Below are 15,900 nucleotides of genomic sequence, written 5' to 3' on the forward strand. Positions count from 1 at the left end.
CGTCGCCGTCTTCTATTTGTTATTTATTGTTGCGTAGATTTGACCCTTTCGTACAAAGGTTGCGCCCTAATGCAATAAAAAAGATGTGGTTGATAGTCAGTGCACATGTTTGTCTCCTCCTTTCTCGTGTCCCGTCTTCGGGCTGTTGTAATCGCTTAGTTCGTTTTTTTTATTTTGCCACCCTCTGATTGGCTAGGTAGCGCACAAAATAGGCGTCGCTGAAGGAACGACGGGCATTGTGTTGCTGGAACTACGTGCGTCGCCTCCCTTCTTGGGCAAGCCGGCGGTCGTCCAGGCAGCTGGTGGCAGAGGTGGCGACGGAAGGGAGCGTATACGTCGGCGTTGGTCTTGGCGTCGGATTTGGTGAGAGCACGGTTTTTTTATTATTATTATTAGAGTACCCTCAGGGCCTTTACGGCGTTACAGAGGGGGTGGGTACAGTGCATGAAAACAGGTAACAGTGTAGAAGTACAGGCAGTATGTAAACACAAGCATATTTCCGGAAACCAGGTTACTGCATTACATGTACAGAAAGTGCATTCTTGAATGATGCCGGATCTTCAATGGACACAATGTGGTGGGGAAGGTGGTTCCATTCCTCAGACATTTTGGGGAGAAATGAATCTGAGAATGCGTTGGTGCGGCCAGATGGAACGTTGTTGCCTTGAACGGATGGTCGATGCGGGATGATATGTACGTGGGCCGTGAGAAAAGGTCGCGTCTTATAGATGGGTTATGGAAATAGATTTTGTGAAACAGAGAGAGTCGTGAAATTTTTCTGCGATGGTGCAAGCTTGGTAGAACCAGGTTATTTTTCATTAGTGAAACACTGGAGGTACGGGAGTAGTCGGAAAGTATAAATCGAGCTGAGCGGTTTTGTACAGATTCCAGAAGAGAAATTAGGTTTTGTGGTGCAGGGTCCCAGATTGCCGAGGCATACTCTGGTTTAAGGCGAATTAGTGTCCGATAAAGTGTTAACCTGAGGGGGGATGGATCATGAGAGAAATTACGGCGAATATATCCTAAGGAACGGTTTGCGCTGCTGCAGACATAATTAATGTGTGTGTGCCATGTTAAGTCATTGCTGATATGAACACCAAGATACTTGTAGGATGTAAGGTGTTCGAGAGTGGCTCCAGTAATTTTGTAATTAAAGGGCTGCTGGGAATAACGTTTGCGCGTAATGGTCATGCTTTTGCATTTGTTTGTGTTAAGTATCATGTGCCATTTGCTGCACCATTTAGAGACAGTGTCGAGGACGGCGTGTAAATTAAAGTTGGCCGTTCGGTCACAAATTTCGCGAAATTACGCAATCACCAGCGAATAATTTTATGGAGGAATTTATACCATTATGAAGGTCGTTAATAAATATTAAAAATAGCAGAGGACCTAACTCCGAACCCTGTGGTACACCGGATTTAACATCAGTAGGGGGAGAATTGCATTCGTTAGCAGTCACGAATTAGGTGCGATTGGTCAAAAAGCATTCTATCCACTTAAACACATTAGGGTCAATGTTTAGGGTACTGAGCTTAAGAAGTAAGAATTGATGAGACACTTTGCCAAACGCTTTTTGAAAATCTACAAAGATGCAGTCTACAGATGAACCGCGATCCAGAGCTGATGCAACGTCGTGTGTGAATGTTAGAAGCTGAGTTTCGCATGAGTAATTTTTCCGAAAGCCATGTTGAAATGGGCTGAAAAAGGAGTTGGATTCCAGGAATGATAGAAGGTTAGAATAAATGACGTGCTCTAAAAGTTTACAGGAAATAGACGTTAACGATATTAGGCAGTTTTAGCATATCGTTACCGTGTTTGCGTTACCGTTTACCGTGTTGCCGGAAGCGCTGGCGACGGTGAAGCCTGTGCGGTAAGTTGCCGTTCGCGGCAACTCTCGCGCTGCGCAGTCTTCTCCCGCAAACACGGTAAACGGTAACGTAAACACGGTAACGATATGCTAAAACTGCCTATTGGCCGGTAATTTAAAGGAGAGCTTTGGATACCGGATTTGAAAACAGGGACGACCTTCCCCACCTTCCAATCAATTGGCACAGCACATCACTGAAGGGATTGAAAAAAAGATGTGTGGTAGGATTATTGACGAATAAACTTCGGTGTTTTTTAAGAGCTTGGGATTAATTTCGTCTACGCCACAACTGGAAGGTTTAAGGTCATGAATCAGCTTCATAATTCCAACAGGATCTACTACAATAGGATCCATAGGAAAAAAGTTGTAATCGCATAATTGCGGCACAACATCCGCAAGACAATTCGAAAACGACTTGGCGAATACTTGATTCAGAACGCGGCAACATTCGTCACTGCGCATGACCTGGTTGTCAGCATATCTAAGAGATACAAGTTCTTTTTTATTAGGTCTAATTGTCTTCCAAAACATTTTTGGGTTACTTTGGAGAAGCGAGGGGAGAGTGTTTGTAAAAAAGACGTCCTTTGCTTTTTTTATGGCTGCACGATAAGCGTCGGAAATATTTTTGTAAGCAAACCAGCGGGATGTCTCATTTTTGCGTTTGGCTACACGAAATGAGCGTTTCTTTAGGTTTTGCAGTCGTTTTAGATCAGATGTGAACCAAGGTGAGCGTTGCTTGCCAGAAATAACAACTAAAGGAATATATTTGTTAGTCAAAAACGTAACTTTTTCTTTAAACAAGTGCCAACTGTGTTCAACCGTGCGATCAAAAAAGCCTACCATGTAGGCATCGATAAAACATTCGAGTTCTGTATTAATTGAAGCGTAGTCTCCTTTGGCGTAATTTCTTATTGCTTTGCTGTGTGTTAGCCGGCGCGAAACCTCAGCTTCTAAGGTAAAATGAATGAAACAATGAGCGCTTAAACCAGGAAGGAAAATTAGGAGTCGCACAAGATCTGGAACATTTCTCGGGACCAGATCTAGTATGTTAGCGGACGTCGGACCCACTCTGGTTGGTTTGTCAACTAGCTGAGTCAAATTAAAGTCGAGACACATGTTAAAAAATGTAGTACTATCTCCTGATAGATTACTGTAAGCAGAGCAGGGCACTGACCAGTTTATTTTGGGGAAGTTAAAGTCCCCGAGCAAGAACAACGGCGCATGTGGAAATTTCAAGACCAGGTTGTTAAGAACGTCATGTATTTTGTCACAAAAGTCAGATGTAGCATTGGGCGGACGATAACAGGCGCAAAACAGGGCGTTTTGATTATTTAAGTGTATCGAAACACAGATAATTTCTAAGACTGAATTTGTTATCACCATACTGGAAGTGAGACAATCGGCTGCAGCGATCAATACACCGCCACCAGGTTGATTACAACGATCACCTCGGTATACAAAGTAATTTTTATCGCAACAAAACAATTCCGAGTTTGCCGTTTCATTTGACAACCAAGTTTCCGTTAGGACTACTATGTCTGCAGCGCAGTCATCAAAAAGGGAAAACAAGGCATCGCGCTTGTTAGTGACGCTGCGCACATTTGAAAATAAGACTGACAGGTTCTTGTCATTTTTTGGGCGCGGGTCAGATGGTAGGATGACACGGTATCTGAACCCCCGGACGTATCATCGATCTGCCTTGGCTTGTTCGTTTCCAGTTCGCATATGCTATCGGTAGCAGGAGAGTAGACATAGCACTTTTTGTTCAGGTAAAGCTTGTTATAGTGAATGGTAAACTGCTGGCCGCTATCCTTTCCGTACTCGTACAACTTTTTTCTCATGCTCCTCGTTGCCCTGCAAAAATCTTCGTTCACGACCACGTCAGACTCTTTCAGCTTTTTTTTGGAATTCAAGATGCTGTTTCTTCATTTGGATGAGGATAACTTTACAATAATTGGCCGACATTTACCAGGAATGAACTTGCCTAACCTGTGGGCGCGAGATATTCGGTCGTCGCTAGTAGTCAAGTTTAAGTTCAATACGGAATTCAGAACTGCACAAACCTTTTCTTGTGGTTGTGCCCACGTCTCGGAAGAGCTGTCTGCAAGGCAATGAAATATTAAATTCTCCCTTCGTGAACGATCTTCAAAGTCACCTAGCCGTTGGTTCAGCGCCATTACTTGTGGTTGATAATTGCGTGGGCAGCCCTTCGGGGCAGCTGACATGTTTTTCAACTTCCGAAAGCCTATTATCGAGATCCGTAATCTGTTGCTCAAGGGATGATTGCGCCTCTTTCACTTGTTTGATTGCGCCTCTTTACATCTATCTTGTTATGCAATGACTTAATAAGGGAAAGCAGCTCGTTGTAGTGTTTGTCAGGAACATCCTTTGGGGGGCCGGGGTTTGATTCAATATCGCCAGACATGATCAGCAGTTTTACAACATGAACACATTCGCTTGTCACAGCAATCATTACACAAGGGCATGGAAGCAGCAGCAAGCAAACATTGTTTGATCTTTTGCTATAAAGGGAAGGAGCAGAACCCACCTGCACAAGAAAAGCGAAAGGGTTGCTGTAGACTCGCATTGTTGCTGCACTTCCATGCCCACTGAAGGCGATCCTCGGGTCCCAGCTGTTTAAGTAGAGCTGCGGTGATGCGTTGGTCACTTTGGATGACGGCGGTGCGCAGAGGGTCGGGGAGTCGTTCCACAAAAACGGTTGCTGCGCTTGTCAGTCCGGAGTGTTTACTGCAGAATGCAACGCCTGGAAGCCTTTGCCGCCGAGTTGCGCAGTTGGCTGCAGTGTCTTAGCCGGGAGCGGAAGAATTTTCCACGAGGCAAGGAAGGTCAAAATCTGCACAACAAAAGCGAAAGGGTCGCTGTAGATGCGCATCGTTGCTGCACTTCCATGCCCACTGATATCGGCTTGTTTGACTTCATGTGAGCACTAACGCAATTTGCTTGGTAGTCGAGGATTTTTTACTTTTCTAGATATAAGCAGTACATCTAAGAGCGGAACTTTTGTTATCTGCAGTCATGATGGAGACGTCGGTAACAAAACCCAACCTAATGTTGCTCACCGAAGGGCTAGGTATCACACGGAGAGAGCCCACGCGGGAGACAGACGGTGCACTCACCGAGCACATCTGCGGGTTTACCCCCTGCGTTCTCGCTGAATGCCATGTGATAGCGTCACGCTACCTTTCGCGCCGCTGTGCGCTCCGCTCACGGCACGTGTGGCGGCCGTGTGCGCTCCTTCTGCATGCGCTAGGATGCGGTTATATAAATATAAAAGGAATCTCACAACAACGCATGGCATCGCACTTCTCTTTCGTCTCTGCCACCGATCCCGTCGCCTCTGTCGGAAGCGACGGAAACAGAAGTGAGATCGTCTAACACCGGGTTTGAGTTTCCTTCATTTTGCAAAAAAAGTGTCCACTCATGTGCTACACCGATACAACTCAACCAACCACCGTTCATAAATCCTGCATTCATTTAACCTTAACAAAGAACATGCAAGAAAGGGTATGGTTAAGTGCATTTCACTTGCCTCTGGTTTCATGTTTTGTAGAGCCACGTTTGTGAATTGAAGTGAAGTTGCATGGGTAATCACTGTGGGTGTCGTTTACAGCTTCGTTTTCAAACCACCTTCGTAGGGTGGATTGGCGGGCATTTTTTGCCCACAGGGATCGTTTTTGCTTACGTCGATGAAACCGTTGGGGGGGGGGGGGTAGAGGTATACAGCTTTGCTGTAAAAAATGCCTGCAGTATGTGTTGTATTCCACTCCATGCCCATGATTCCACTCCATAGAGCCAGTAATGCGCAACGGCTCCTGGCCTCCCTGGAGGTGGTACCTACATTTATTAATTGGTCCTTTCTACAGTGATGTTTTTGTAACTATAATAGTATATCACGGCTGTGATAGTATTGTTTCGTGTGCAGAGTATGTTATCCCAACTACAAATTCAGGCCGACCGATTACAAGCAACTTCTGAATAGAGTAGTTCCATATGACAAGTCTCAAGCTATGAAAGCTTTGAATATGGGCCGTTTGATTATCCTTGCTCCTGATTTGTTCGTATGCGTGCCAGCACGAATCGCTGCGTAGTTTATGTAACTTTTGCTGTGCTCATTCATACCTGACTTACAGAAGCAATAGGTGCATGCGTCCTCAATTATGGCGCGGCCTTGATAGTTTCCGCGCCACAATACGTTTCGCCATTACATTTAGCACGCGCCTTCTATACAAGTGCAACTCATGGTGCAATAAAGTGAGGCGTCTTTAAGGGACAGACAACCGATTATTGTCGAGTATATATTCTCTATCCCAAAGGAAAGGGCATCACTTAAAGCACCTTGACGAGAAACGGTTTTGCTGATAACGCCCTAGAACTTTTTAAATCGAAATTTTTAGATCTGCGAATTTTGAAAATGTTTAGAAATACATATACAATTTAACATTGTACAAATACTTGTGTTGAAAAGGTTTTCAATACGTACAGGTCCGCGCAAAAGTAAACGGAGCACGGGAGCGGCGGCCGAACTGTATCGCTGCGCCGCGTATGGGCGCCGACGGGAACCATGGAGCGCCGGTCAAAGAGTGTGTTCGCACTGCCCCCGCCGCCCTATCTGATATGTTTAATCGCCGGTCTGCTGGCGTGTCATGCTCGGCGAGACGGTCTTCAAAAGGCAGCGCTGGGCTATAGAGGGGCGCTGGTTGCATTGCCGCTCGCAGGCATCAGCGGCGACCGAATCCGCTGCTCATGAGCTGGACGAAGCTACGCGCGCCCAGAAACGTGCCTTGTTGCGCGCTGTAAAAGGCGGCATAACATTGTAGGCCGTTGCGATTTGACATAGCATGTCACTGCTATGTAATAATTTTAAGCGGCCAACAAAATTGCCATGTACAGTATAGAAAGCACATTCACGAACATTTTCGTTGTTCGGAAAAAAAAAAATCTCGCTTACGAGATTTCTTCTTTAGTTTTGGGTTTGTCCCAAGTTATTGCTGATTGATTGATTGTAGGGTTTAACGCGCCGACGCAACGCAGGCGATGAGGCGCGCCGTATTGGAGGGCTCCGGATTAATTTTCCAAGTTATTGCTGCCGGTCAGTCCAGGTCTGTTCTGAAGAAAGGGAAATAAAAAATGTCCATGCGGTGGAAATTCTGTATTAGAGAACACCGTAAAGAATAGGTACAGTCGTTGCCTGCTATTACAGCGGGCCTCATAGGGCGCATATTTTTTGTCGCATTGAAACCGACGTTGTTATTTTTAACAACCACCTGATATTTATTTATTTATTTATTTATTTATTTATTTATTTATTTATTTATTTATTTTACCCTCACAGCCAGAGGCATTACAGAGGGGAGTGGTTGCAAGTCAAGATAATACATAATACAAATACAGTGTAATTGTTAATAAGATACATGAAGTTGCTCCTAATTATACAATCTTTGCTACGCATGCGCGAAACAAATAGTTATCGGCAATCGTAACAATATCTCCGGGAAAGTGGTTCCATCCCGAAGATGTAAGAGGGAAAAAAGACTGATAAAACGCTTTCGTGTAGCTTGGCTGAAAACCCACTTTGTGAAGATGATCGATGTGAGAAGAGAAGTACAGAGGCCGGGGGACTAGTTTATCGCGAAGAGCAATGTTATGATAAAGCTTATGGAACAAAGTTAAGCAAGAAATCTTTCGGCGAGATGATACGAATGGAAGCACAATGTTTGACTTCATTGCACTTGAACTTGCAACTCGGTTATAATTAGATAGTATAAAACGAACAAAGTTATTCTGTACGAGTTGAAGTGGGTTAAGGAGATCTGCGTGGTGAGGGTCCAAAACACTCGTAGCGTATTCAAAATTTGCTCGTATTAGTGTTTTGAATAGCAGTAATTTAAGCTCTGGCGGTACGTTATAGAAGTTTCGTCGTAAGTAACCTAACATGCGATTAGCGCTGTTCATTACATTTTGAATATAAAGGGACCAGGTCAGGTTACTTGCTATGTGGACACCTAAATACTTATACGACTTTACAGCTTCTAACGCAGTATCGTTTAGATAGTAACAAAATGTAGTGGTATTAGTGCGGGATATTCGCATAGCTTTGCATTTGTTAATATTTAGTTCAATACGCCATCCCATTTAGTTAAGAAAGTGTTGCAAATTTGTTTTAAATTGAAGGATGGCTTCACCGCATGACCTCAATGTCTTGCAGAAAGCGCCGCAAAATGACCGATGACGAGTATAGTCATCATAAGGCGCGTAGCCAGGATTTTTGTTCGGGGGGGGCTAAGGTTGTTCTCCGTACCCCCCCCACTCCGAAGAAAAAAAAGCGCGGTAGTTTGCAAGCGCCCTTAAAGGCTATGAAGATAAAATACATGTTTGGTTCATTAAAAAGTCTGCCTTGTCCCGATAACAATGATACCAGTTTTATCGCAAACTTCAAAGGAATAATCGATATATTAAATTAAACGTTTGAAGCAATGACGAATCCCTGCCCACTTTCCTGCGGCGATTTCACTATGACAGTTCAGGATCTTGTTTGTACGATTGGCGCCCAAAGACTTAACCAATGATTGAGCGATTGTAGAGGGGCCTCCATTGATCTTATCATTTGAATTCTAACGTGCAGTTAACACACTCATAACTACGCGTTAGTGCTAGCCTATATATATATACCACTCCTGCCGATATCACCACTACAGCGCTAAATTTGAAAATTTTTGACATATGTTGCATTCCTTCGGTTGAAAAAACGCCTGTGATTGGATGGATCTGTGCGAGTTACCAAAGGCTAGTTGCTATTCAATTCAACAAGGCTGTATTTTGTATTTAAAAGGCCCTTTAGGTTCTCTCATGATATTAGTGTTGATTATGATTGTATTTGTGCCAGCTGAAGTTGTAAACTGGGCGGAAATCCTCAGACCGCGTGGTACAAATCTCTGCCCGTGACACGGGACATACATTGCACGCACGGGAACCTTGTGCAGGCATTGCATTAAACGGCCATAGTTGCATGCAATTGCTTGCTTTATTTCAACCAACATGTGGAGTATGACAACAACAACAACAACAACAACAACAACAACGGCGTAGCTGTCTTACTGTGTGCTTGTTGAAAGACAGCTGTCGCCTTCGTGCCATCCTGCGGCTGGCACTGCGGCGTAGCTGTCTTACTGTGTGCTTGTTGAAAGACAGCTGTCGCCTTCGTGCCATCCTGCGGCTGGCACTGCGGCGTAGCTGTCTTACTGTGTGCTTGTTGAAAGACAGCTGTCGCCTTCGTGCCATCCTGCGGCTGGCACTGCGGCGTAGCTGTCTTACTGTGTGCTTGTTGAAAGACAGCTGTCGCCTTCGTGCCATCCTGCGGCTGGCACTGCGGCGTAGCTGTCTTACTGTGTGCTTGTTGAAAGACAGCTGTCGCCTTCGTGCCATCCTGCGGCTGGCACTGCGGCGTAGCTGTCTTACTGTGTGCTTGTTGAAAGACAGCTGTCGCCTTCGTGCCATCCTGCGGCTGGCACTGCGGCGTAGCTGTCTTACTGTGTGCTTGTTGAAAGACAGCTGTCGCCTTCGTGCCATCCTGCGGCTGGCACTGCGGCGTAGCTGTCTTCGTAGCTGCGGCGTAGCTGACAGCTGCGCTTTTTTTTCTCGACTATCGTGTTTCTATTTGCTTTCGTGTTTGTGTTCCTATTCTTGCCACTGTTAAGCCAGGTTTCCCGTTGTAAATTTGATGTGCATAATAAAAACAACTACACAGAGGGACCTGGTGATTTGTTTCTGAATTGTTTTGCAAGTCCCGTAATTACTTCGCAAAATTGATGCATTTTGTTTATTGTGCCTCGCGGTCCGATTTCTGTTTTATAGATGCATTGTACAAGAAATTATTTAACGAGTGCGCATTAAATAAATGAGTAACGTTAAATAAATTCCTGTTAAAGGGCATGTATAAAGCAGAAATCGGGCAGCGAGGCATCCCATAAAATAGGCATTGGTCATAAAGACTGGCCACAAAGCCAAAAATGTGCATGAGAATTCACGGGGTGCACCCATAGGCATTATCATGGCAACATACTTTGCCAAGATTTGTTTAATATTGGCCTTCCAGAGCTTGGCCATTTGTTGGCTTGTCAACTTTCCCAAGCGCCAGCCAATAATGGCGGCCGAAGTATTGCCAAGCTCGACCTCCCGCCGTGGTATCAAGACGTCACGCGAAGTTACAGCAAGGAGGATTAACTTTCAGCTGTCCAGCAGATCCTGTTGGCTCTCGAACGGCAGCACCGGAGTGAAAGCTGCGGGGCGCCATCCTCCCTCCGGGGAAGGGGGCGACCACCACTGCAGTGAGTAGCGACGGTGCCCGTCTAGTAGAGTGGCCGAAGGACCGACGAGTGGCTTCGTCCGGGCGTAGTGGCAACACTACGTCTGTTGCCCGCATTTAATAAAGTCTTTTTCACTCACTCTCTCCTATCCCCCCATTCCTATGTACTCTTTACTTCCCATCCCACCTCCCCTACACCAGCAGGCGTTCCGGTGCCTGCCCCAACAGGCGAGACGCCTGCTGGTGGACCTTCCTCTTTTCCTAATTATCAATAAATACATACATACTTACTAAGGTAGCCTTAAATCTCGTAAGGAGGCCTTAGTTCAATTTTGGAACAATCCCTACAAAGGCTTTTTTACCAAACGCTCCCTTGGTGACACTATAGTTCATTTCAGAAGCTGCGTGCAGCACTGTGGAGGCTACATTGTTGTCAACAGTCCGCCCGCAACTGACCGTGAAGGAAAGCGACAATAGGCGCCGGGGCCTTGCGGTTCCACCTGACGGGAGGGGAGACGGAAATGTCCGTTCAAGGCCCCCTTCATGCCATCATGGTGAGTTAGGCGTGCTCAGAGGGCGGATTGCTGACCCTCTACAGTGCTGCCCGCAGCTTCTGAAATGCACTGTAGGTGCCTCCTTACTGCAAGGTTGCTCGTGTGCTGCCAGCTACCTTCATGCTTCACTTCCCTGCTCTTCCAAATGCACGCACACTTCTCTGCAGCACTTTGCACACGCTGCGATAAGCCACACTGAACGCTGGGAACTTCGCCCGGCGAGGAATGCGAGTGAAGCGGTCTGTCGGCCATGGCGTCCGAGTTTGTTGCATTAAAGTGTATTAAACTTCTAGTGCACTGTAGTTGCATTGTGGAAAGTCACTCCTAGAGGTTTCTCCTGTATCTCACCACCGCAGTCGGCTGTTCCTCCACGCGGTGCAAAGAGGGTCTTACTGCGAGTATTTTGAACGTGATGCGAGCCATTTCTCTGATTTTTCAGACTTAATTTATACTAAGTGAAAAAAAAAAGCGGGCGTTGTCACGCTTTAGGCGCAATTTCCATTTAAAACGCGCGCGCGTTGACACACGCTTCCGTCGCTTGGGCGCAGTAATACACTACGCGAGTGGCTCAAACGGGCTGTCACGAGCTCATCAACTTATGACAATTTGCAGCTTATGCCGCTGGATCACCCATCCATTTAGAGTTATTGAAGTAAATAAAGTGATTTAACAATGTGATACTGACCTCCACTGAGGTAAAATTCTCACTGGAATTTTGCTGGCTGAAGACACAAACATGTCCATCTCACATGATACCATCCGCTTTCTCATCTGGGGACCCACAACTTAAGCCTAGCTCGGCACCTGAAGAGCTATGGCAGCTTTCAGGCGACCCCTTGGTTATTGATTGTAGGGTTTAACGCGCCGACGCAACGCATGCAGGCGATGAGGCGCGCCGTAGTGGAGAGCTCCGGACTAATTTTGACCGCCTGGGGATCTTTATCGTGCTCCGACATCTCGTACACACGGGCGTTCTTGCTTTTCGCCTCCATCAGAAATGCGGCCGCCGCGGCTGGGAATCGAACCCGCATCCTCGTGCTCAGCAGCGCAACACCTTGGCCACTGAGCCACCGCGGCAGGTTTTCAGGCGGCCCCATAGATAAGGTTGTGGTGGGGACGTTAACCCTTTGAGGGTCACGGCCGTACATGTACGGCATCGGCAAACACTTTTAAAATGGTCAATGACGTACATCTACGGCATTGCTTGTATCTTTAAAAAGCGCGCCTTTTTCGCAAACTTCTCTTGCTTGGCATGCGCTGCCACACTTCGGAAATGCGTCAAATTTCTTTCTTGCGCTGATGGCTCTTCTTTTTATTTTTTTTATGATTTACTTCAGCAGCGCGCCGGCTGAATTCCCACACGTGGCTCTACAAAGAGTGAAACCAGAGATTCTGCAGCCGTTACTTGGAATTCGTGGGGGTGGCATCCCGAATTCAGCAGCGTCGGCCACGGCCGGGCTAGAGTGGTGGACGCCGCCGCCATAGCCCGGCCTTGCGTCGGCAGAAAGAAAACGGAGAGGAGCGTCTTTGAAAGGGTGAGACAGTGGAACCTAGCCATCCTGATGTGCTAGCTGGGGCCACACTACCGCGCGACACAAGGGTAGACGCCGAAACAATTCGGCATGTGAGCTTAGTCATTCCCATTTAGAGTACCGATTTAAACTAGTTAGTTTAGTAAGTTTGACAATTGCGAGAAAGCTGAGGGAACTTTTATAATCGCTATTTATCAAGAGCAGCTGCTCCTTCTGCCTTTTGTAATACCTCTTAAAAACCGAATTGGTATTCATCAATTTAGAAAATGAGTCCCATTCATGGCAAGCAGTGCGCAAAAGGTAGCGTTTCTCTAGCGGCCAGATGTCCGTATGTGGTCTCCATAGAGTTTCTTACAATATACACTAGAGAGGAATCTGGCACTAGCATCTATGCGGCTCACATCAAGGCCGTCTGTGTCGTCATGGGCCACCATTATACATCGCGCTCGCTTTAGTTTCCTCATTGGCTTGAATTGAAACGTTTTAGTGACCGCGAATTTAAACAAGGTGCCACAAAAACGCGAAGAATAGTGTGCAATTATGGAAGTGGAAAATAAAAACAGGCTGCCTTAAAACTAAGGAAAAAGGAAGTAAAGCGTACTTTTGCCGGAACGGTTGTGCCTGCTATTCCGCAGGGCAAGGTTGTAGTTTCGAACAAGGTTAATATTTTGGGGGGGGGGAACTCATTAGAGACTCTGATTTTATTAATTTTACCATTATTGCAAATAATAGGTTGCTTGAAGAGGTTGGAAAGTTTTTTTGAGCGTGCCTATTAAAACGTTGCCTTCGTGGTGAACCAGTGCACCGACCGCCAACTAGTTTAACAAGAAAAAAGAAAACGTGGCATTGAACAGTCGTGCACGATGACAAGATAGGACGCATACAAGTGCCCGTATCTGTCGTATCCCCGTGGTCATATCTTGTCTTCGTCGAAGTACGTTTTGTTTCTTCTTTTCGTCGGCTACAAATTTCGCGGCGGCATATTACCCGCTCAGTCATGCGTCCTTCGACCGCGGCATAAGCAACGTCAGGAGCGATCATGCACTGCCCGCTGTTTCACCGAACACGGCTGCCACAGAACCGGGAGGATTTCGGCTTCTTCGTAGCTCATAAACATGTTAATGCATAGCGAAGAAAGCAAATCCCAAAAACCGTTTAAGAATCCAATTGTCATGCCAAGCCCAAGCCAATAAGGGGGGTCTTCCCATGAATTCCCACGACAACATGGCTGACAAGGCGCAGTTTCCTCTCTAGTATACTTCCTAAGAAACTCTATGGTGGTCTCTACATTGTCTTCCCACCCTTCAAACTGATCCTTAATGTATCTTTGCCGTACGACCACTTAATTCCATCGGGTCTGGGTAACCCAGGAGGTGCTGTCGAAAAAGTTAATCAAGCCGTGCGAAGGAAGCGCGCAATGGACGCGAAGCTGCGCGCCAAAATAGGACCAAAACAACTTTCGCTAAAGCAGACGACAAAGCCGTAGTGCCGACGTGCCCACTGGTTCGCGTGGGGAACGCTGGGTAAATTCATGACACCATCTACAGCGTGCTCCGTGAGTGACCCCCCCCCTCCCCTTGCCGCCTCCGCCGCGAAAGAACCATTCATTGTCTCGTCCCGCACGCCGCGAAAGAACCGTTGGCTGATAGAGGTAGAAAGCTTTGCTTTAAAACTGGAAGCTGATGCCGTGCCTAATCTTTCATCTATTCAACAAATTCGGCAGTGCTCACCAATCGGCGTGTCTCCTGCTCTCTCAGACAATAGCTATCAGTTGTCTCATACATGGTACTCTGGCTTATGACCTTTAGTACTTCTCTCCTGGACGACCACGTGTTCCCTCTCCTGACCCTCACCTTCAACTTGACCACACACGCCACATGTGGAAGGTTAGTCTTGCTTCCTTTACTCCCCCTGGCCACCTGAATCTGGCTTTCCTGATGCCTCGCTCTGCGGAAATCTTTGTGAACAGAACTAGGGCCAACACAGTCCTGATACCCACGTTCCAACTTTTAAAATTAGGAATGTTTATTACAAGAACACGGTGTCAGCTTTTGCCAAGGTTGTGCAAGTCCAGTATTTGAATACGCTTCTCCATGCGGGGTTGAGAGCGCAAGAGCTCTTGTGTTGCGGAGCTCAGCTCCTCAATGGCCACCTGTGCCTGCACCCTGGTCACACCGTCAGATGTTGTTGCATACAAGTGCTTCAGATCTCGGTAGATGTCTTTCACTTCATGAGGCATTACCTGTGACACAGAAGAAAAATTATGTCTTAAATATGTAACAAGTAGAAGTTTTCTACTCCCAAGCAGTCAGAAATGACAGGAAACTCTTGCTATAGGACAGTACTGTAACACACGCTGAACTAGAGCTCAATCGTGTGACAGACATTTAGTTCTGCCCTTCAGTTACAGAACATTGAGTATTAAGCCCCTAATGGTGCATAATGACATTCACATCTACAAAGAGAAATGCCCAAACGATGGACTGACTCGTCAACCCCCAACCAATACTGCCAGACCTAGAAACTTGAAATTTTGGGAGTGTATTACTATCATGGCTTAGGAGCTCAACCTGGCCCAATTTTTCTTTAAATTGCACCCCAAAGGAAGCGAAACAAGCTAAAATGTATTTTTCAGAAATTCCTCATTATCTTACAGCCCTATTCTGATATCGAACTGGTTTTTGCTGATATAGGTAGCCCATATAAATACCTAAAAACTGTTTTACAGGGCTTCCCCCTAACCAGCCCCTAATGGGATGAATCTGGATTATGGGTAAATTACATGTTACAGATTCATCAATATGTGTTCAGCCCATTTATATATTGCATGGGTTTTCGCTGCTAGTGTTATTTATATAAATGCACAAAATATTAGGCATTTTAGCATAAGCAGCCTCTCAATGGGCAAGCAGGATTTTTTGCAATTACACCCATAACAGAGTGAAAAGGCCTAACAGGAGACATAAACACCAAGTCAAACTGCTGAACTCTAGCTAGAGGCTTCCAATTTCAGTACATATCCATTATGGTTTCAGATTTTTTTTTTAATTACAAACCCAACATTTAGGGAGTGAAAAAGGCCTAAAATGTACTTTTTTCAGAAATTTCTCATCTCACAGGCCTGTTGAGATATCGAACAGGGTTTTGCTGATATAAGTAATCCATATGAATGTCTGAAAACTGTTTTGAAGAGTCCACCCTAGACCCTTGGGGCCAATGTGGATTTGGGATAACTAATGTGTCTTCATGTACGTATTCTCAAATCTGCTCAGCCCATTCATATATCCAAATGGTTTTCACTTAACAATGTGGATTTGGGATAACTAATGTGTATTCATGTACGTATTCCCAAATCTGCTCAGCCCATTGATATATCCAAATGGTTTTCACTTAAAGGAGCCATGAAGAGAAAACACAAGTTTGGTTCATTCAAAAGATTGTCTCGTTAGAATCATACTGACACCACTTTTAACGTAAACTTCGCTCAAATAAGCTACATAATTAGGAAAAACGGGAATGGTCATGCGACCCACCAGCTCATTTCCCGCAACAGAACCTGTGATGTCACATGGGCTAAGCTCTGCGATTGGCGGAGGCTGGCAGAAGCAGACGTAAATTAGGTAG

General features: G+C 45.8%; 1 protein-coding gene across 1 annotated transcript in view; it reads right to left on the reverse strand.

The window, feature by feature from the left end:
- Positions 1-14,280: 14,280 nt before the first annotated feature.
- The window catches only part of LOC144155314 (transport and Golgi organization protein 6 homolog), a 44,397-nt gene continuing 42,777 nt past the window's right edge, over positions 14,281-15,900 (reverse strand). The window contains exon 17 of the mRNA XM_077686663.1: positions 14,281-14,518. Within this exon, the coding sequence (XP_077542789.1) occupies positions 14,321-14,518 (198 nt within the window). The 3' untranslated portion in view covers positions 14,281-14,320. The remainder of the gene's footprint in view (positions 14,519-15,900) is intronic.

Source organism: Haemaphysalis longicornis, unplaced genomic scaffold (assembly GCF_048455015.1).
Source record: "Haemaphysalis longicornis isolate Haplotype H1 unplaced genomic scaffold, Haemaphysalis longicornis Haplotype H1 scaffold_1, whole genome shotgun sequence".
Taxonomy (NCBI): domain Eukaryota; kingdom Metazoa; phylum Arthropoda; class Arachnida; order Ixodida; family Ixodidae; genus Haemaphysalis; species Haemaphysalis longicornis.